The 20239-nt window shown below is 47.7% G+C and overlaps 1 protein-coding gene across 1 annotated transcript; it reads right to left on the bottom strand.

Moving 5' to 3' along the window:
* Positions 1 to 3528: 3528 nt before the first annotated feature.
* PPRC1 (peroxisome proliferator-activated receptor gamma, coactivator-related 1) lies at positions 3529 to 20019 on the bottom strand. The gene is made up of 14 exons (XM_006831282.1): positions 19867 to 20019; positions 15505 to 15693; positions 13177 to 13323; positions 12978 to 13070; positions 9985 to 12859; positions 9651 to 9704; positions 8411 to 8468; positions 7599 to 7669; positions 5913 to 6630; positions 4692 to 4829; positions 4530 to 4596; positions 4291 to 4412; positions 3913 to 4064; positions 3529 to 3632 (listed from the first exon to the last, which is right to left on the bottom strand). The coding sequence occupies exons 1-14, from the start codon at positions 20017 to 20019 to the stop codon at positions 3529 to 3531; spliced, it is 4941 nt and encodes a 1646-aa protein (XP_006831345.1).
* Between the last annotated feature and the right edge of the window lie 220 nt (positions 20020 to 20239).

Below are 20239 nucleotides of genomic sequence, written 5' to 3'. Positions count from 1 at the left end.
TACGTTTGCCGACGCAGCAAGGGTCAGGAACTCAGGAATCTAAGTGGGCGTGCTCACGCAACGTCATTTCGTCGCGCGGGCGCATACCGAAAGAGTAAGATTCCAAAGAGCAGTCCCACCTCCACCTCGGAGGCTGGGTCAAGACGGAATCTGCAAATTCCTTCCGGTCCTATGCGTGCTGCCATCTTGGTAAAGGCCGACCCCGCCTATCCTCATTTTTTGCATGGGCGGAGTCTTGACGTCAAGAGTCACGCCCACGGCAGTGGCGGGAAAACTCCGAGCTTCCCGCGCGTTTGCCTTGGCCTTTTGCTGGAGGTCTTTTTATCAGAGCAGTTTCGCGCGCTTCAGCTAGAAGAGTAATGAGTGGGCCAACCTGCTGGAGCTGTCACAAGACCTCCCAACAGCCCCCATTTTCGTTGCAGGTGAATTCTCTTCCCCTTCACTGCTTCCAACACCCAGGAAAGTTACACACCATCACCACCTCCAGTCTCCCATTTCTGCAGCACAGGTTCAAGTTATCTATGGTGGTGAAGGTACTGATCCCCAAAATTGTCCGTCATGACTTGCCCCTGCACCACCCACATATTCATAACACACAAGCCTCTCACCTCCAAATTATTTAGCTTTTGGTCAGCTTCATGAAGGAAAAAGGGTAGTGTACCAAATCTCTGAAACAAAGCAATTCCTTCAATCCCTAGTCCTGAAATTAAACTTTGTTCCTTTTGGATTAAAGTTCACACTGTCAACTGTGGGAGGACTAGGGAAGCTTTCCCTTTGTCATGAGTAAGACCAGTATCAATGCCCAAATCTGCCAAAAAAATACATACTTCTGTCATATTTCAATTCACATTGTGTTGTTAAGTGTGGTCAAGTTAGTTCCAACCCAGCAACCCTGCATAGGGTTTCTGAGTAGGGGCTGGTGGGTTTGAACCATTGACCTTGTGTTTCAAGTCTTTCTTGTGGTCCAGTGCATTATCCTGCAGCACCACATCAGGACTCCATCAATTCATATTGATAAGTACCTTCCTGACTCATAGCTACCTAGTATAGGGTTTCCAAGGAGTGGCTAGTGAGATGGAACAACAAAACTTGCCAAGCTTTTCTTACAGTGGCACACTAGCAATTCCTTCAATCCAATAAAGTACCCCTTGACTAGACTTGGTGTGGCACTGTAGGATCAGCAGTGGACTTGAACCACAAGGTCAGCAGTTCAAACCCACCAGATATTCCTGGAAGACCCTATACAGGGTCACTATGAGTTAGAACTTTTGTTGTTGTTAAGTTGGCACTTAACATCCCTTGACTATTTACTTTAATGCATCCCCTTCAAGGGATGTGGTGCTGTAGGATAAGCATTGCAATGTTGGTTTGGCATTTCAAATTCACCAGCTGCTCCTTGGAAACCCTATACAGGGTCGCTGAGTCAGGACCGATTCGACAGGATGGATAAAAATTAAGGGACATTCCCTTTCACTAGATAAAACCCCAGTAGCTCTATCTTCCCCAGAGGTGTTCCCATACATACATTCTTTATACATGACTACTTGTTGTATATTGGCAAAAAAACAAGACTCATGGAATTGACAAGACTACAAATTGAAATCTTTCAACAAACTGATGCAGCACTGGAAGCAATCATTCATCTATGCCAAGAAATTTGGAAGCTAGCTAGCTAACTGGCCAATTGATTGGAAGAGATCCATGATTCTGTCCATTCCAAAGAGAGGTCGTGACCCACTGGAATGTGGAAATCATCAAACAGTATCATTAATAACACATACAAGTTAAAATTTTGGTAAAGATAATTCAGTAACAACTGCAACAATGCACCAACAGAGAACTACCAGAAAACTCAAGCCAGATTCAGAAGAGGACATGGACCTAGGGATATCATAGCTGACATCAGATGGATCTTGGCTCAAAGCAGAGACTACCAGAAAGATACTTACTAGTGCTTTACTGACTTACACAATGGCTTTTGACTTTGGATCATGATCAACTACAGCATTGTAAAGAATGGGTATTCAATCTATCCTGAGCAAATAATCTGAGAAAGTGAGTTCTAAAAGCATAGCATCAGGATTGGAAAAAGATTCATTAAGCCTGTGATATGCAGATGATACAACCTTGCTTGCTAGAGGCAAAGAAGACTTAAAATATTTACTAATAAAGATCAAAGATCTTCAGTATGGATTGCACCTCAGTGTAAAGAAAACAATTCTCACTACTGGACTAATAAATAACATCATTATAAATGGAGAAAAATTTCAAGTTGTCAAAGACTTGCTTGGATCACAATCGACATTTTTGGAAGCAGCAGTCAAGAAATCAAACATTGCATTAGGAAAATGTGTGCACAAGACCTCTTTTAAAGTGTTCAAGAACAAAGATACCAGTTTGAGGGCTGAGGTACATTTGACCTAAGCCATGGTACTTTCAGTTGTTTCACATACATGTGAAAGTTGGACAATGCATGTAAGAATTGATATATTTGAGCTGTGGTGTTGAAAAATAATAAAAATACCATGGACTGCAAGAACAAATAAGTCTATGTTGGAAGTACAGCCAGAATACTTAGATGCAAGGATGGTGAAACTTCTCATACTTCAGACCTATAATCAATAGGGACCAACCCTAGGAGAAGGACATTATACTTGGTAAAGTGGAGGGTCAGCTAAAGAGGAAGACTTCAAGAAGATTGGCACTGTGGGAGCAGCAATGGACGCAACAATTGAGAGGCTGGCACAGGACCAGGCAGTGTTTCATTCTGTTGTGTAGGGTCACCAGGAGTTGGAACCAACTCGATAGTACCTAACGATAGCCTGTTATGTGCCAAGGATTGTGCTCAAGCTAAAATGAACAACACTGAGGTGGTACATAAGCTTAAGAGTCCCAATTTAGAGAACCTTTATTTGAACAAGTGTGAGCTTCCCCTATATCCTTGCTGCAACACCTCTTGTTAGAAATTTAGAATCTCGGTCCCAACTCCAAAAGGATGAAGTTATTTAGAATCTGCACTCTAAAAAAATCCCAAGATGATTGAAATACTAAACCTTTAAAGCGTGAGAATAACTGTCAGAAGTAAATGATTTCATAAATAACACACTTGAGGAGTCAAGTTTCAAGGCCAGTCGAATTATGTACCTGACCAGATAAAGGTTCAGAGACGAAAAGTGAGTCTGTTTGGCAGTAACACCATAGAAAGAAGCACAATCACATGTGGGCGTTCTCTGTAATTCATGTTTATTAGTCTGCATAGTGACTTAGATTTTCCAAACACCAAGGGAGCCCCTCAAGCCCCACCCATCTTACATAAGAATGCAAATTATCTTGTTTCAATACCTGTTATAAAAAAACAAATACCCCTTAAAAAATCTGATTTTACACATTTTTTTTTTTTTATTTCACTTTTTTCCATTTCTTTATAAAACAGTCATCTCCTCACTAGCAGCTCTCTCCCCTAGAGTTGGGGAAAGGGGTGGAGAAGGTTGGGCACCTCCAAAGAACAAGGGGAAGGAGAGCCCAGGGTTACCTCCGGAGGTTCTTCTGGGCCTGTTTCAACAATGTGTCAAAGTCAAGAGAATCAAATTTGCTCTTTACAGGAGCAGGGTCAAAGTCTTCCCGGTTGGAGTCTATAGAAAAAGACCAAATGTCAAGGATCAGAGGCCTTGGACCACCACTTCCCAACTATACGGTTCTCAAATAGCTAGCCATCCCAATAATGAATGAAACTAAAATTGCCCTGATTTTAAGTCCAAGACACTCAAGAGCCCCCCTTTTTTTCTCTCGTTCTACCCCTTAGGTTCTTCATATGTCAGATGAAGACACGCCTGCCTAGCCCCACACTCAAAGGTTTGAGAACCCTTCTAGGGAGGGGATAAAGTACGCCCAAACCTCAGGCCCTTCACTCACCAAGATCAGAATAGCTTCTCTTGCAGAATTGCCTGCGACCTCCAAAGCAGAGATCAAAAGGTTGTTCGTCTGCCTGCCGAAGCTTGTGACCACTCTCAATAGCTGCAAATGCCTCCTCAGCATAGCGGTAAGTGACGAAGCCATAGTTGTCACTAGTGAGGAAGGTGAGGCAAAGGCTGAGGTAGCCATTTGGACACATATCATGGAGGGGTGACAGACAATAGCTCTGGGTACAGAGAGGGTCTGGGGTGGTTCTTCCCATTTCCCAAATGGCCAGCCCTCTGATTATAGAAATGAAAGTGTTCTCCAATGCCCAGTACACCAGATCAAAGGGGAAAGATGAAGCAGCATCAGTAGCTGAATGGGGCCCAGGCTTACCCTTGGACACGGAAGTGGATGGTACACTCCTCAATCTCACCAAAAACAGAGAACCTCTGTTTCAGCTCTGACCGAGTCATGCGGCCAGGTATCTTCCCAATAAAGACCACCCTTCTCTCTTCCTATGTTGGAGCAAGGAAAACAGACCCAGCATGAGCCAGAAGCATAGCAGCAGTTGACTCTTACAGCCCATGGCTCAGGGGGGAAGCCCTCCTTCCGTGACCTGTTCCACTACTCACTATTGCACGCTCCTTCTGCAGCACTCTCTGCCTTTGGGAATAGTCATGTGAATGGTAAGCGTTGTACCTGACAGGAGGAAGAGGTGCCATTAGCTCCCCAAACCCAAGACCACTCAAGACTCAGAGTTCTCCAGTGCCTGCATCCCAGGTGCACATGCTCACCGCCACCTCCTGTCACTTCTCCGGTGAGGAGATAGGGAGCGGGAACGACTTCGAGAACTGGATGAGGATGAGGAAGACGAGGAGGATGAGGAGGAAGAAGCACATCTTCGTGAGCGTCCAGAGGAACTACAGCTGGACCTGGAGAATAAAGGGGCATGCAGGAATGCTAGGACTACCCCAGCACCAGTTCTGCCTCCCTTTCAGGAGACCCAAGACCAGAGATAAAGCAGAGCAAAAAGATGTCTAGAGGAGCACTTTTTCTTGTTGGATGAACACTAAGGCTCTTCACAGGAACTTTAGATACATCTGAAATGTTTGGACAAAGATCCTATTTTCAATTGTACAATTAAAAATACTAAGAATCAGAAATAAGAAAAACACAAAAGACCCAGAGTAAGGGCGGAGCCGTACGTCTCATGGCCAGCTATCTGTGGTACTGAGACCAAAGCTGTGTCTGTGGCCTGTTGCTCCTGTCCCATGTCTCATAGAACTGCTACAACCACAGAATAACAGGGAGGGACTGTGAGAGACCAGAGCAGGGGCCATTTCTGAAGGCATTCAAACTGTCAAAACCAAGAGTTCTTCATTCAGGGGAAAATTTAGGTCCAATATTAGGAGTGAAATTGCTGCCATGAAATAGATAAAGACTACAGTGACTCCCAAAGGAACTGCCCCAGAATCTTCCCTCAATAGGTGATTAAAAAGACTGTTTCTAATTTAACAATTAGCCCACATGTTATTGTGTTGTTAAATGCCGTTGAGCCAGTTCCAACCCATAATGACCCTGTATAGGGTTTCCAAGGAACGGCTGGTGAGCTTGAACTGCTGACCTTATAGTTCAAAACAACTTTGCAGTTCAGCACATTAACCCACAGCGCCACACCAGGACTCCATTATCCCACATATCACCAAGAAAATGTCATCAATGAAGTCCAATATAGTATGTAAAAGAATCAACATGGTCAAAGTCAAACCCTAGGAGTATCCCTAGGGCAGGTCTCAAGGAAGCAGAGGACCTCTGGTATACCCCAAACTCCAACAGAGGATCAAAACTTTCTTCCCACTGCCTGTCGCCATCAACCACCCAAGAAAGAAGACAAAACCCAAAGGTGTACCTAAATGTCTGAGTCAAACACAATGTATAAAGTTTTCAAAGGAAACCAGAGAAGAGTTCCTGAAGCTCCTAACTGCAAAGGATCTAACCGACCACCAAGCGCTCACCTTCGCCACCTCTTGTGTGGGGGGGAGAGGGACCTGGACCGGGATCGGGATGAGGAAGACGACGATGAGGAGGAAGATGCTTCGCTGGCCCCGTTGGACCCAGAGCTGACAGAACGGCTGCTGCTGCCTCGGCGGCCCTGCCAACATTGGCTTTGGGGGCTGGGTGACCTGCAGGCTTTGCGGTAACAGCGCACTGATCGCTGCTTGACTGAGGATGCAGGGGAAGTCCTAGTGTTTGTGTCATTCCGACAGGGTGAGGCCTCAGGGGACAACAAAGTGGTTGGGGCAAGGTAAGGGGCTGGAGGATCTGCCTGTTCATTGCTAGTCCTGTGATCCAGTGGCTCCTGGGAGGCAGCAGTGTGGGGGGGAGCAGGGGCAGCTAGGCCCAGGGACAACACAGGCTTGATGGTGATGTCCTGATGACGTTTGATGTTCCATCTAGAACCCACCTCTGGAATGACTAAGGCAGGCATCTTTTTCTGTGGGGTCCTGCTCCGGACACAATAGTCATGGTCCCCAGAGCCCACATGGACTGGACTAGGGCCATGGACCCCTTCTTGGAGGCGGGCTGCAGCTGGATGTTTGACCTCTGTAATTCCTTCAGGCTTCAGAATCCCCTCCTGGATGGTGGACTTAGGAGATTTGGCTTTGGCCAGCAGTGAGACAGCCGCCAGGGGCTTCCATAACTGGTGGGGAGGGGTAGCTGGAGGGGTAAGTCCTGTGGGAGGCGGGGGGAGGGGGATGGAGACAGCAGGGTGAGATCCCATTCTACAGTTCCAAATACTGAGCAAATAGGTTCCAAAGACCGCCATTTCATCTCAAAAAGTACAAGAAGCATGGTCAACAGCCCAATTTCTCCCACTACCCTGTGTTTTCGTATCAGGGACCAGCAATAACAACACAACTTCTAGGGTCCTTCCTGAACTCTTCATCCTCAACTCCCAAACCTAGCTGATGACCAGGTTCTCTCCATTTTTAGGTCTACCCCTTCCATCCATTACTATCCAACTTCTGGAATGCATTTTTCCTGAACTCATGCAATTATCTTCCAATGGTCTTCCAGGTTCTGGTTTCACATTCATCCACCTTATCATCTACATTCCTGCTAAAGGGAGCTCCCCAAAACCAATCTGGTAAAGCTTTTTAAATTGCTTCTTACCATACACAGGATAGTCTAAACAGATCAACAAGACATTCAAGATCCCCATAACTGATCTATCTGCCACTTAAAGGGCTTTACCTCTGCCAATCACTATACTTCAGCCAAAACAAACTATTCACACACACCCCAACACACCAAGGTGTTTCTTTTTCAAGTTTACTCAAGTTGCTTCCTTTATCTTGAATACCCTATCCACTAATTCAACCTAATCAGTTTGGGTGATTATCTTCTATACAAGGGGCCTTCATAAAATTCCTGGAAAATGAAATTTAAAAGATAATGGAATTTCTGAAAGCCCATCATATAATCCTTCTCTAACTGCTCATCTATCCCCACTGTGAACCAATCTTCTTTAGCACTCAACATGCTCATCTGTGTACACATCTGGCCGCTAGATTGGGCACACCTCAAAGATGGAGATCTCTGGATCCCCAACACCTACCCATCCATACTTGGTGCTGAGCAGGCTCTGAAAATGTTTGCTGCATGAACTACACAAAGGCAGTTCCCCACCCAGAACCCACCTGCCACGTTGGCCAGTTCTGGGGCTTGTAACCGGTCTAGGGGCCTCTTCTCCTGGGGAGTGTCAACGCTGCTGGTGGGGGGGAAAAGGGAAAGCCTGGTTCATTGTCTCCTCAATATCTTGTACATCAGCTCTCCTCACACAGCAGTGGGAAAGGGTTGAGTGTAGAGAGGTCATGGGATATACAAACCGATCTCAGCATTCTCCTCCAACATGAGAGGGGTCACAGTGACTGAACTATAGGTTGGATTTCAACTTGGCCCAGCCTAATTCTACGAGGCAGGCTGCCTATGACCTTGAATACCCCACAACTCTTTCAAGTCAGGAGCCTTGCCTACCCAGCTCAAATCAACCTTACGCTAAATGTGGAAGGGAACATGCATAAAGAATAGCAAGGGGTGTCATAAGCATGGGGAAAAAAAAGACTTCAGTGCACTGGGGAACAAGAAAGTGTTCAGCACTTGTAGCCTCCAAGGAGTCAGGGAAGACCTAGCCCCTAGCCTTGGACATCTTCCCTCCACTGCCTCTTATACCTTGACTAGCACTGAAATTATTAAATGAAGGAAAGAAATCCTAAGGATATTTGGATTCCTGGACTGAAATGAGCTGGAAGACAGTACACACCCACTCACAATGATACCCAATACAGTGTCCAGCACTGGGCAAAGTAGGGGATGGGTAAAGCAAGAAGAAAGCCTCTAGAGCAGACTAATTAATCATCCTTGCAACATAAGCATCCATTCAACAGTCCTGGAATACCGGTTGGCTGACCAACAGATGTAGGGTAACTTAGACACATGCCTCTATACTTACCTTGAGTTTCCCACAGTCAAGCTGTCAACAGGAGCCAGGGAAAGGCTCTCCTTTTTGGCTGCAAAGAAACCATAGTAATTAATAGCTCAACCAAATGTTCCAGACTTAGGTGCAAGAAGGCTGGCTTGGAGACCCAAAGATGGACCATCCACTTTCCCTGCATACCTTCTACTGAGCTCTTCTAAGAGAAATCTGTTCTCAGAAACAACTAGATTCCACAGTGAATTCTGACACTCACTAATTTCTTAAGACTACTTCTGTCCTACATTCATATTTTGCCTTGTACTCTAGATACCTTCTACCAATTCAGTTGTCAATTCTGCCTATTTTTCTCCCCAGTTAGATCACAAGCTCCTAGAGAAGACACAGCATCCTTCCTTCACAGTGTCTACAGCCATGCCTTATACCTAGAAAGCTGAGCTATTTACTGCCTTCCTAACATATATGACCCTTCCATGCACTTTATGCCTGTTAACAGTGATACACACATTCTCCTTGAAATTCTATCTTTTGAGGCCCTCTTGTTAAGTGCCGTTGAGTCGGTTCCATCTCATCATGACCCTTATAGGATTTCCAAGGAGTTGCTGGTGAGTCTGAACTGCCAACCCTTACAGTTCAAACCAACCTTGCAGTCTAGCGCATTATCTGGAAGCACCACACCAGGACTCCTTCTCATCCCTCTAGATGTCCCCAACAACCCCAACCCACTTGAGCTTAGATTGTATTACAGGTAAATCCCACCTGCCAATTCCAATTTGGGGCTCTATTGTTAAGTGCCGTTGAGTAGGACTCATAGCGTCCCTGTATAGCAGGGGTGGGGAACATCTGACCCACAGGCCATATAAGATGCACAAAATCATTTGGTCTGGCCCTGCCAAGGCAACTACAGATCCTCACATCACATCAGGATTGAGCTACTTAAATATTTGACCAAATATAGCAAGCTAATTTTTAAGTTGATAATTTTGTATGGTCCGCAAATGATGTTACAAATTCTGGCAGAAAGGAGGTTCCCCATCCCTGATGTATAGGGTTTCCAAGGAGCAGTTAGTGGGTTTGAACCATTGACCTTGAAGTTAGCAGTACAGTGCTTATCCTATAGCACCACACCAGGCTTCTGGAGCCACTCTAGTGGCTGAAAATATTTCCCCCCCTCATCCCAATTTAAGTAATCACAGGGCTGGCCCCAAAAAAAGTAGCAGTCAAAAGGGTTGGAATGAAGCTACCCAGGTTTCCTCACCTTCTGATTTCTCAAACTGCTCCAAAAGACTGGACAGGTCCGATGCCTCAATCCCTATGGAGGTATACAACACAGGATAGGAAACCAAGTCCAATTACATAAGTCTCAGGAAGTCCTAAATGATCTCCCTTCCCCACTATGTATCCCTGCCCACTATACTAAATGAAACCATGATAGGAGGAAAGATGCAACAAACCAAAAGCTATGTCTCCTGGAAACCCTCCGAAGAAGTCTACCCAAGGTCCATTAAGGTGATTTACCCTGTTTTATGGAAATTACTCTCCATCCAAGCCCTGAACCCTTCTTCACACCAACTAAATTGTGTGGCACTCACCAATCTCACTGATGAAAGCCTGTACCACGTCCTCAGGGCCCTGGGTACATGGGGTAGGCAGGAAGGATAGCTTCCTTAGACATGCTGGGTGGACAACAGGCAACTTGGGGCCAGTGCTCTGCTTTGTAGTAAGCACAGCCTTGCAAGAAGAGGGAAGCTTCTCCTGGTGGCTCGTCTCCTGGGTCTCAGGTTTTGGCTTCTCTGATACAACCTCCTCAACAGCCACACTCTCAGCAGGCAGAGAGGGAGGAGCCTGGGTCTGGGGGCTTCGCACCGGGAAAGACACCTTGTGCTTCACATGGGGAGATGTAGGTACTGGCTTGACATCTACCTTGGTGGGTTCTATCTGTGGAACTCCCTGACCAGTAGGCCCAAGACTGACTGGAGGAGCCACAGCCATAGGAAGTACACTTTCAGGAAGGCCAGCTGGGATGACACTGGGCTCTACTTTAGGTGGAGGACCAACTCTCCCAACAGAAGTTGGAGGTAAAGGAGGTGGAGGCACATTAGGCCAGAACGGAGGATGCTGCGGCCCTGAGCCCCATCCCAATGGCCCATAGGAACAGGTGGAACTGTAAGGTGGGACTGGGGCAGGAGGGGGTGCCCAAGGCACATTGCAAGTGGGGGGCACAGCATAGGAGCCAGGAGTACCAGATATAAGGGGTCCCGGTGGTGGTGGGGGCAGGCAAGGATATCCAGAAGGGGGCACAGGTGGATAACAAGGCCAGGGTGGCACAGAAGCATAATGGCTGTAGGGATCAGGTGGCACTGGCCCCATAGGCATTGGAAGACTAGGAGGTTGCAAAGGTGGTGGGGGCAAGCTGGGGACCCCTTGCCCACTTGGAGGAAGGGGCAGCATGAGGGACATGCTTAGCCCACCTGGGGGAAAAGGCAGAGTAGGCATTATGGGAGGCATGGGCCTGACAGGAGATACGGTTTGCACAGGAGGTGGAGGCCTTACAGGCAGTGGCATCTCTTGGGATGGCACCTGTTCAGTGGGAACTGAGGTCACAGGTTTGCTTGAAGACAGTTCAGAAGTGGGAGTAATAAGGCTGGGACCCACAGGCACAACACAAGCCTCAGCGGGAACCTCAAGGGGAGCTTCAGGACTTCTCTGCACAGCCATCTTCTTGGCTGGGGCTGGTGGAATGACAAGACAAGGGATGTCTGCCAACCCTGTGGGGGTCTCTGGGAGACTGGGCCACTTCCCAGCTGGAGGCTGGGGACTCCTCTCTTCTGTGTCTGTTTGGCGTTGCTGTCTTCGTCGCCAGTACTCAGATAGGCTGAGAGGTCGAGGTCTAGCTTCCTGGGTTGTGGCATTAATACTACTTCCAACCTCCTTGACTTCAGGGATGATGGCTTTTGGGTGATCTGAGGACTCCAATTCCAAGAGCAACTGGGAAGCTGGGTTCCCCTGAGCTGATGACACTGCACCACGCCTGGGATCAGTTGGCCTAGGCCTAACTAGCACAGGTTTAACTGGAGCAAGGTCATTAGGAACAGGGTCAAGTGGTGCTGGGTTGACAGGAACAGGGTCAACTGGTGGCAAATCATCTGAGATGGGAGCCACCACTGTAGGATCGATGACTGCTGAGTCAGCCAAAACAGGCTCAATTAGAGCTTGGTCAGCTGGGAGAGGGTCCACTAGTTCTGAGTTGGCTGAACTAGGGTCAACCAAAGCAGGGTCAACAGCTACAGGGTCAGCTAGAAAGGGTTCTATTGCAGTGGGATTAGATTCAACAGAGTCAACTGGCATGCAGTCAGCTTGAGCAGAGTCAACTAATGAGAACGGGACTGGAACAGGTTTGGTTTGGACGGTGTCAACCACCTTGGGGTAGAGATCTAAAAGTTCATCTTTAGCAGGGCTAACTTGTCCAGCACCACGTTCCAAGTTTGCAGAGCTGGGCTTTTCCAAGGCAGTTGCCCAGGCCCGAGCCCAAGCCCGGGGCTTCCCTCTACCTCTGGGAGGACCAAGCTCTCTTTGATGTTCCTCCTGAGACTTCTCCTGCAAGCTGCCTGCCTGAGAGGTGACCTCAAAAACCATGGTAGACTGACTACGAGATGATGACCTCAGCCTCCTGGCACAGCCTTCCACATAGGCTGCTGGCTCCTCTTTGTTCTTCTTCTTCCTGCCTCTTCGAGCTCTTTGGGAACCAAGCACTGCATTTGCAGGTGAATTTTGAGGTTTCTTGGGCACCACTGGCTCCATGACCTCTCTGGACTCCAACATGCATGTTGATTCCAGCTTTTCCTCTTCCGGAGACACAACAGTCTCCGTCTCAGATTCCGGTGTGGACACAAGCAACTGCAAGGCTGGAGTAGCCTCTAGTGAGCCATCCATGAGCATAGGCTGTGGCCCAGTAGGGATCTGCCGCACTACAACTGGGATCTCCAGTTCATCACCAGCTGTAGCCGCTTGGCCAACAATCTCCAATACCACACAATTCTCAGGTAGAGTCAAGTCATCCAGATGTTCCTGAAGCTCATCCTCAAATGACATCAGGTGGGTGAGGTTGGGCAGACAGTATGGATGCATGGCTCGTACCAACTCACTCAGGGAGGAGATGCTCTCGTCACCAGCTGCCAACACTGCCATCTCTGTTGCTGCTGTCTCATCTTCCTCCTCAGGGCAGGCAAGGTGCATGGGGAAGTCTGGGACGCTACTCTCAGAGTTGTCAAGCTCCCCAGCAAGCACCTGGCTACCGAAGCTAGCTGCCTCCTCCTCCTCTTCTCCATCACTACGCTGTTGTGGAGGGGGAGACTGGCCCCAACGGGGTCGTGATCTCGGGGTCCTCCAACTAGGAAGCTTGGGAGAGGAGGTCTCCAAGAAAGAAGGTGGGGAGAAATCCCAAGAATCTGTGACAGATATATCGACCTGCAGGAAAGAAGAGAAACTTAAGGAGTTTTCTCCAGGATAACTATTTTTTTCAGACCTGCTCCCACACACTTCAACCTCTTGAGAGTCCCTGAAACCTCAGGTCAGGCTTACTTACTCTGCTACTGCCTGTGGTAGGTCCCAATGGGTCAACCGGGGTGATGAGGTCGCGATCTGGAGGTGTCCGAGACAGGGTAAGTAGCTTGTGCAGCTAAAAAGGAGAAAAGATCTGAGATTAGCATTTACTTCACAGTAACATGTGCCGGCCCACAAAGCTTAGTACCAACCACACATCCCTCCCCTTTGATGACACTCACAGAAGTGCCTTCTCGAGGTGACACAAGCAGCTCTGAGTCAGGTATGCTGTCAAACGGAGATAGGTTCTCTGAATCTGCATTGTCCAAGATCTCAGTCAAGGCTGTGAGCAGCGACACTTCATTCTGATCCTCCAGAGATAACCTGCTCTGCTCCAAAAAGACAACAGGAAGGAAGGTCCCATCAACACACCAAGTTAACTAATTACTAGACCATTGAGATGCACTGGACACCAAAAGAATCATGTCTCCAAGACGCAGTTCAATTTACCAGAGAGAAGGAAAGAGAGACCAGGTGGTACAGATTCCAATCTCATTTACCACCCACTAGAGTCATCTGAGACCTGCCTTGTGGGACCTTATGTCTCTGGTTTCTAAAAATGGCCCTTGGAAATCAAGGTGGTAGTGGTGGTATTTATGTGCTGTGGTTTGGTCCCAACTCATAGCAACCTTGTATAGAGCTTCTGAGATTGTAAATGTTTACGGAGGTAGAACGCTTAGTCTTTGTCTTGTAGAGCAGCTGACAGATCCAAACTGCTGACCTTGAAGTTAACAGCCCAACTCGCAACCTGCAACACTGCCAGAGCTCCTTTGGAAATCCAGGTGTTTGTGTTTTTTTTCTAAAACATCCAGGCAACACTTAAAAAATATTCAAGAGCCAGAGCTATAAGGTAAGATAGGGAAATCAAAGGCATCCAAACTGGCAAAGAGGAAGTAAAACTCTCCCTAGTTGCAGACAATATGATCCTACACAGAGAAAACCCCAAAGACTCGGCAAAAAAAAAACTACTTGAACTAATTGGAAAGGTACAAGATCAACATACAAAAATCAGTCGGATTCCTATATACTAATAACAGTGCCGAAAAGGAATTAGGAAAGCAATATCATTTACAATCAACCGCCCAAAGGAAGAAATATTTAGGAATAAATGTAGCCAAAGAAACAAAGCACCTATACAAAGAAAACTATAAAACTCTACTATATAAGAAACCAAAAGAGACTTACAAAAATGGAAGACTATACCGTGCTCCTGAACAGGAACACTTAACATTGTGAAAATCATGACTAATTGCGACTCGAAGCAAATACTGTCAAATGATGATGCATGGAGGAGATTGTAATCATTGCAATGAGTGTAAAACCAATGTTCTCCCATGTAAACTATTACTCAATTCACAATAAAAACTTTAAATAAAAAAAAAAATTTCAAGAGTTGGGAGCACCCAACTCATCACCTTGGCAACAAGTCTCAGGAAGGGAGAAGGGGGGCATGATGTAATTATAGGCCTCGGACCAGCCCCTCCCCCCTACTCCCCCCAAGGCCTGTTTGTCAGCAGTGTGAAAGAAATGCTAATATAGGTTGGCAGCTCTGATAGTGTAGTGGTTACTGCTAATCTCATGGTCAGCAGTTCGAAACTACCAGCTGTTCCGTGGGAGAAAGATGAGGCCTTCTGCTCCCGTAAAGATTTATAGCCTCGGAAACTCTATGCAGGGTCGCTATGAGTGGGAACTGACTCCATGGCACATAACAACAACAAATTGTAGGTTGGCAGCCGTTATGTCTGACTACCACACACTGCAACCAGTGTAGAGGGTGGTCATGTAATATTTGGGGTATAAAATCAGCTGAAGAAAGGACCTTAGGGTGCCTTTTCTACTATGCTCTGCTGAGGCATGCATAGAAGAATCCTCCATCTTCAGAGTGCTAGCTTGCCCTTCATGGAACACAACGGGGAATGCACAGAAAAGTTTTCTAGCTCCATCCAGATAGCTTTTGAGCTGGGGACCCCTGACTGATGCTGTCAGCTTCTCATTTCAGTAATAAAAGCAACTTTGCACTCTGGGAATGTCTTCAGAATTATAGTTCCATGTTCAGAAGGATGTGATAGTCACAAAGAATTCTCTATTAGTGATTGGTCCCCTTTTCTAATGACCTCCTGGCTATTTAGAAACATATGAGTGCATGACAAGTCTTAAGTGTGGATGGATTTCATATCACCCCTACTACGTGCACCATCGAGTAGGATGTGGATGGATGCTCAGCAGACTTGACTAGGCTGGAAGTGAGCTCAATGACAAAAATCAAAACTTTTTGGACATGTAGGCCAGAGGCACAGGCAGTGAGAAAGGCCTTGGGCTATATTCCAAGCCTGCCAGAGCAGCCTTACATGGGACATAATCTGGTACCCCAACCCCCACATAAGAGACAAAAAAAAACTCTCCAAGGAGTCAGGTTGGGCACTCAGGAGCCCAGGTCCAGAGATAACAGAACCATGCTATAAGCAGCTCCAAACATTGAGCTCTAGCCTCCCACAGCACGCCCAGCTCACCTCTCCAAGGCTCCCAAAATCCTCAATGAAGGAAATAATGGAGGCATCCATATAGCTCTGCATGGTCCCCAGCAATGTCTCATCCTGCAACATCAGCTCCTCCATCTCCAGGTCTTTGTCTTTCAGAGAAGGGCCCAAACGAGACAGACTGACAAAGCCAGAATCATCTCCTTCTTCGTGCAGCAGCACCTAGGGCAAAAGTGGGGAGTCAGAAGGCACCCTGAGGACTGCAGGGCATAGGCCATCTTAGGGCAGCTGTCTGATATGCTCCATAAACCAGGTGCTCAGTGAGCCCAAGCTCAGCAGCAGCCCCACCATCACCAAACCTCTGGGCTACCTGGAAATAAAGTACAACTCATGAGCAAAAGTTCTAACTAGCGTGACAGTCTTCAAGGACCTTCTGAGCAGAAAACAAAGTTTGCACTTCATCCATAAACAGGTGGATCCAAAAGAGATTATTAAACCGGAGAGTAAAACAATAAAAAATATCATTCCGCAGAAGTCACCTGCTGGCAGTGGTGATGCCGTCCTAGAGGCACAGCAAAGCAAAGGAGGACTACAAAGACAGTTTCAGCTAAACCTTACCTCCCTCAAATCCTACTTAGGCTTCTCTTCTCTTAGCTCAAACCCCACCTTCTTTTAGAAGACACCCCAAGATTCCCCTGCTCATGTTGATCTCTTCTCACCTGCTTGAATTCACATATTTTCCTGTACCACTCACTCTTCTGGTGATGACATGCTGTCCCCCGAACTCAAAATAATCTCCTATAGCTATATTCCAAGTCCCTTTGTATTTTATTACATTTTTCTTTGTTCCTGAAAGGGCTTAAACTTCCTGGACACCCATGTCTCTTATACACAGTTCGTATTCACACCTATCTCAATTTTACTTTGAAGGTCCTCCAGTGTGTCACCCAACATCTTAATGTGTCTCAAGAGAAGGTAAGAGCAAATTAGAAAACCTGGTTCAGCAGATGGAGAGGCCCCACCCCACAGACCTCTGAGAATTAAAATCTTCAGCCTAGTCAGGCAACCTCCACCCAGGCCAGTCATGAGTGTGGGTGTGGGCAAAGTCAGAAGTGGCTGCAATAAGGCTGCTGAGGCCAGAGCCATGGCTATCTCCACTGTAGGAAACGGATACCAAAAGAATCAGACCAAGGCTAGCTCTCCACCACCTTCTATAGCAAGGGAAACTGCACCCCTTCCCAAAGAATAAAAAAAGCAACAGGTGGGCTCAAACATGCCCTAGCCCCCACTACCATTACACACATGCATATACACTCTCCGCACGTTAACAAGCTGAGTTCAGATGCCTAGGGAGAGGAAAGGTTGGATAGAATACTTTAAGAGACCAAACCCAGAAATGAAGCAGAGGGTGGCAAGTTTGAGGCACTAACCCCTCCCAGGCCTTCACAATCCTGTAATTACAACCAACAGCTGAATAGCATCTGGCTCAGCAAAACACTCCTGTGTGAACAAGGAGGCTGCACCTACCAATCTGAGTCCCAGGCACCAGGCCAGACTTTTCAAGGCAATGCCCAACTCCAGGAACTCATCACCACTATCAGGAAGGTACTAGAGCCCTTAACTACTGCCCATTGTAGTTAAGTTGTTGTTAAGTGCCATCGAGTTGATTCCGACCCACAGTGACCCTGTTTCCAAGGAGCAGGGTTCCAAAGAGCAGTTGCCCACTATACAGTATCAAATACCTTGTATTTCCTTTTGCTCTACTCATCCTATTTGTCACCCATCTCACAATTCTCAAACAGCACAAATCCATAAATGGTCCAATCTGAGTTCACACTTCTGTCACCAGTATCTCTAGTTTCAACAATCAGTCCACTGGGTTTCCTACGCCCAAATTTGTTCCTACAAAGCTCCATATAATAAGTACTGGACTTCGAAACTTTCTGCTCCAATGAAGATTTAAAGCCTCGGAAACAGCTGGAACTAACCCGATGGCACTGAATAACAGAGGGTTCCAAACCAGAAACGTCCTTAAATATACATCTGATCACGTTTCTTAAATCCTTTCAGTGGCATCCTAGTTAATTGTTCTAATTGTTGTTGTTGTTGTTAAGTGCCATCGAGTCGGGTCCGACCCATAGCGACCCTGTACAGGGTTTCCGAGGGTGTAAATCTTTACGGGAGTAGAAAGCCTCATCTTTCTCCCGCGGAGCGACTGGTAGTTTCGAACCGCTGACCTTAAGGTTCGCAGCCCGATTCGTAACCACTACGCTACCAGAGCTCCTAATTATCAAGTGTAAACTCTTCAAAATATGACTCATGGGGTTCTATCTGCACTGAGATTTCTCCACCAGAACCTGGTTGTCCCTTTCCAGACCCTGCAAAGTAAACTACTACTGCACTACTGCCCATTGTAGCTAAGTTGTTGTTAAGTGCCATCGAGTTGATTCCGACCCACAGTGACCCTGTTTCCAAGGAGCAGGGTTCCAAGGAGCAGTTGCCCACTATACAGTATCAAATACCTTGTATTTCCTTTTGCCCTACTCATCCTATTTGTTGATTGTTCTGACATAAACAAAAGATTCTGAAGGGCAAAAAACATGTTTCTGTGGTTTACCATTGTACCTCAGTAAATAACTGGATGTCTGTCCTGATATAAACAAAAGATCCTCAAACCACTGTTTGCGCAGTTCACCATTGTACCTCAATGCAACAATATCTCAATAAATAGGTGGTAACTACCCAGCTCACAAACACCAATCTGTTGTCAGGGAGGGGTAATCTCTCCAACATCCTAATGGCCACCTAACTTGGATCACAACTGAACCTTGCATTCTTCCTGCTTCTCCCCCCAGAAGGTAGGCAACACCAAGACATGGCCTCTGGAAAAGTGGAAGGGGGCACTATGTGGCCTGGCTTGGTCCCCTATACTTGACATTACTTGATAGCCTGTAATCCAACTGCCACCTAAGAACAAAAAGTAGTGAGGGCTCAGTTTAGTTGGTTAAAATAGATAACAATTCAAAATAATTCCTGCCCACCCCACCCTGGGTGGGAACATTTAAGATCTCAACTGAGGAGTGGGACAGTACCATCTTTCAAGTATGGAGAACTGAAGGTCAAACAGAATCAGATAGAAAGAACCCAACGCCCCATCCAATAAATGGTGTGGCGCCGGAGGATAAGTACCGGAGTGCTAACCAAAAGGTCGGTAGTCTAACCCACCAGTCGCTCCTCGAAAACCCTATATAGGATCACCAATTGTAACCAACTCGAGGGCACGTAACAACAACTGTTAAAATAGTTCTTAAACTGTCTCCAACTTTTCTCATCCGCAGCAAAAAAATTCCAGAGAGCCTTAAACACAGACTACCCAACTGATGAGTCAGTTCACAGAGCAGGACTTAGCTGTCTCCTCTGAAGAGATACTAGAGGAACAAGTGAGCAGAGAAAGCAGAATCCCTTTCCTTTACTGAAGCTTGTCCTGTGTTATATATTGCCACTCCCCTTTCCCCTTGAGTAACGAATGGAGCAAAACTGCAGGCAACCAAAATGCCAGTGCCCATGACTCACACTCCACCCCAAGCCGGCCAGACAGAAGGCACCACAAGCTCATTCCACAGTCCTTCAGCTTCAGCCCTCTACCCTCCCGAGCACACTTCGCCATCCACAGGGAACCGACTCCCAGAACATATGGAAAGTCCTTCACCATGCCCTGTAGAGAGCGGCCGCAGACCAAAGCAGAAGAAAAAAAAACTCGAATTCTCTGGGCAAAGTTGACTCTAGCAGCCTCTACCTCCCTTCCCGTCCGGGGGCCCCAGCCTCGGCCGGAGATGGCGGGACCGACTGGGACACACCCAGTTCCCGGCAGTACGGCTCCTAGGCAGATAGGAGATGCCGAAGAGCTTGGGGCGGGAGCCACGTGGACAACCCCTTCCCGCCCCCACGTGGACCCGCGGCACCCCCCCCATCAAGAGCGCAACCCCTGTGGGTGCCGAGGCCACCTAGAGGGGGAGGGGAGGCGACAAGTTCTCCGGAAAATGTTTCCTCCACCCCACCCCACGTGGCTCCAAAAAGGCAACCGTAGCACTGGGTTAAAGATGCAGCATTCGGCATCTTTACAAAATCTTAGTCTTCAAGTCTGAGTCCCATGACCTAGCACTGCCCCATAAGGTTTCCGACACCCGGCTCTGCTACTCCGACGACCCCTAAGAATGTCCATAGGGACCCCGCCTCCAGCTAGGAAACGGCCCAGGTCCACCCGGCCCAGCCCGACTCCCGCGGCCAGCCGGCATCGATTCTATAGCGCTTCCTCCTTTTCCTGTAGCGTCCACGTGTCACCGCCCGGCACACGCCGCTCCGCTGCCAGCCGTGGGCCGCCCGCCAGCCTCTCACCTGCTCCCCGCCACTCACAGAGCCCAAGGCTCCATACGGCGCTTGGCTTCGACTCCCCCAACCACTGCTGCGGACTCCACCGCCGGGTCCTGGCCCGGGGCTCCCTCCCAGAGGCGGCGCGACTCCGTCTCTCCGTCCCCGGCGCGCCGCCATCTTGGCCCCTGAACACCCAGAGCTGCTCTAATCGCCGGCGCCGCCTCGCCCAGCCGATTGTGGAACGGAAACTACAACTCCCGAGTAACCCTGCAAAACTACAGATCCCAGGAGACCGTGCGGCGAGGTCTACTTGCACCCAGGAAGAGTGTCTTGGACTCGCGCGTGGGTGCCTGGGAATAGTAGTCGTTTTAGGCAGAGGCAGAGTGGCACGTGCCAT

This window comes from Chrysochloris asiatica, unplaced genomic scaffold (genome assembly GCF_000296735.1).
Source record: "Chrysochloris asiatica unplaced genomic scaffold, ChrAsi1.0 scaffold00003, whole genome shotgun sequence".
Classification (NCBI taxonomy): Eukaryota; Metazoa; Chordata; class Mammalia; order Afrosoricida; family Chrysochloridae; genus Chrysochloris; species Chrysochloris asiatica.
This window is presented reverse-complemented; position numbering and strand designations above follow the sequence as displayed.

What these genes read in the sequence shown, in the direction of transcription:
- PPRC1 (XM_006831282.1), bottom strand. Translation starts at nt 20,019, where the DNA reads ATGGCGGCGCGCCGGGGACGGAGAGACGGAGTCGCGCCGCCTCTGGGA. An exon ending in CTACCACAGGCAGTAGCAGA is followed by an intron (nt 12,860 to 12,977) that starts GTAAGTAAGCCT and finishes TCTTTCCTGCAG; the next exon opens with GTCGATATATCTGTCACAGA. An exon ending in GAGAAGCTATTCTGATCTTG is followed by an intron (nt 3,633 to 3,912) that starts GTGAGTGAAGGG and finishes CTTTTTCTATAG; the next exon opens with ACTCCAACCGGGAAGACTTT.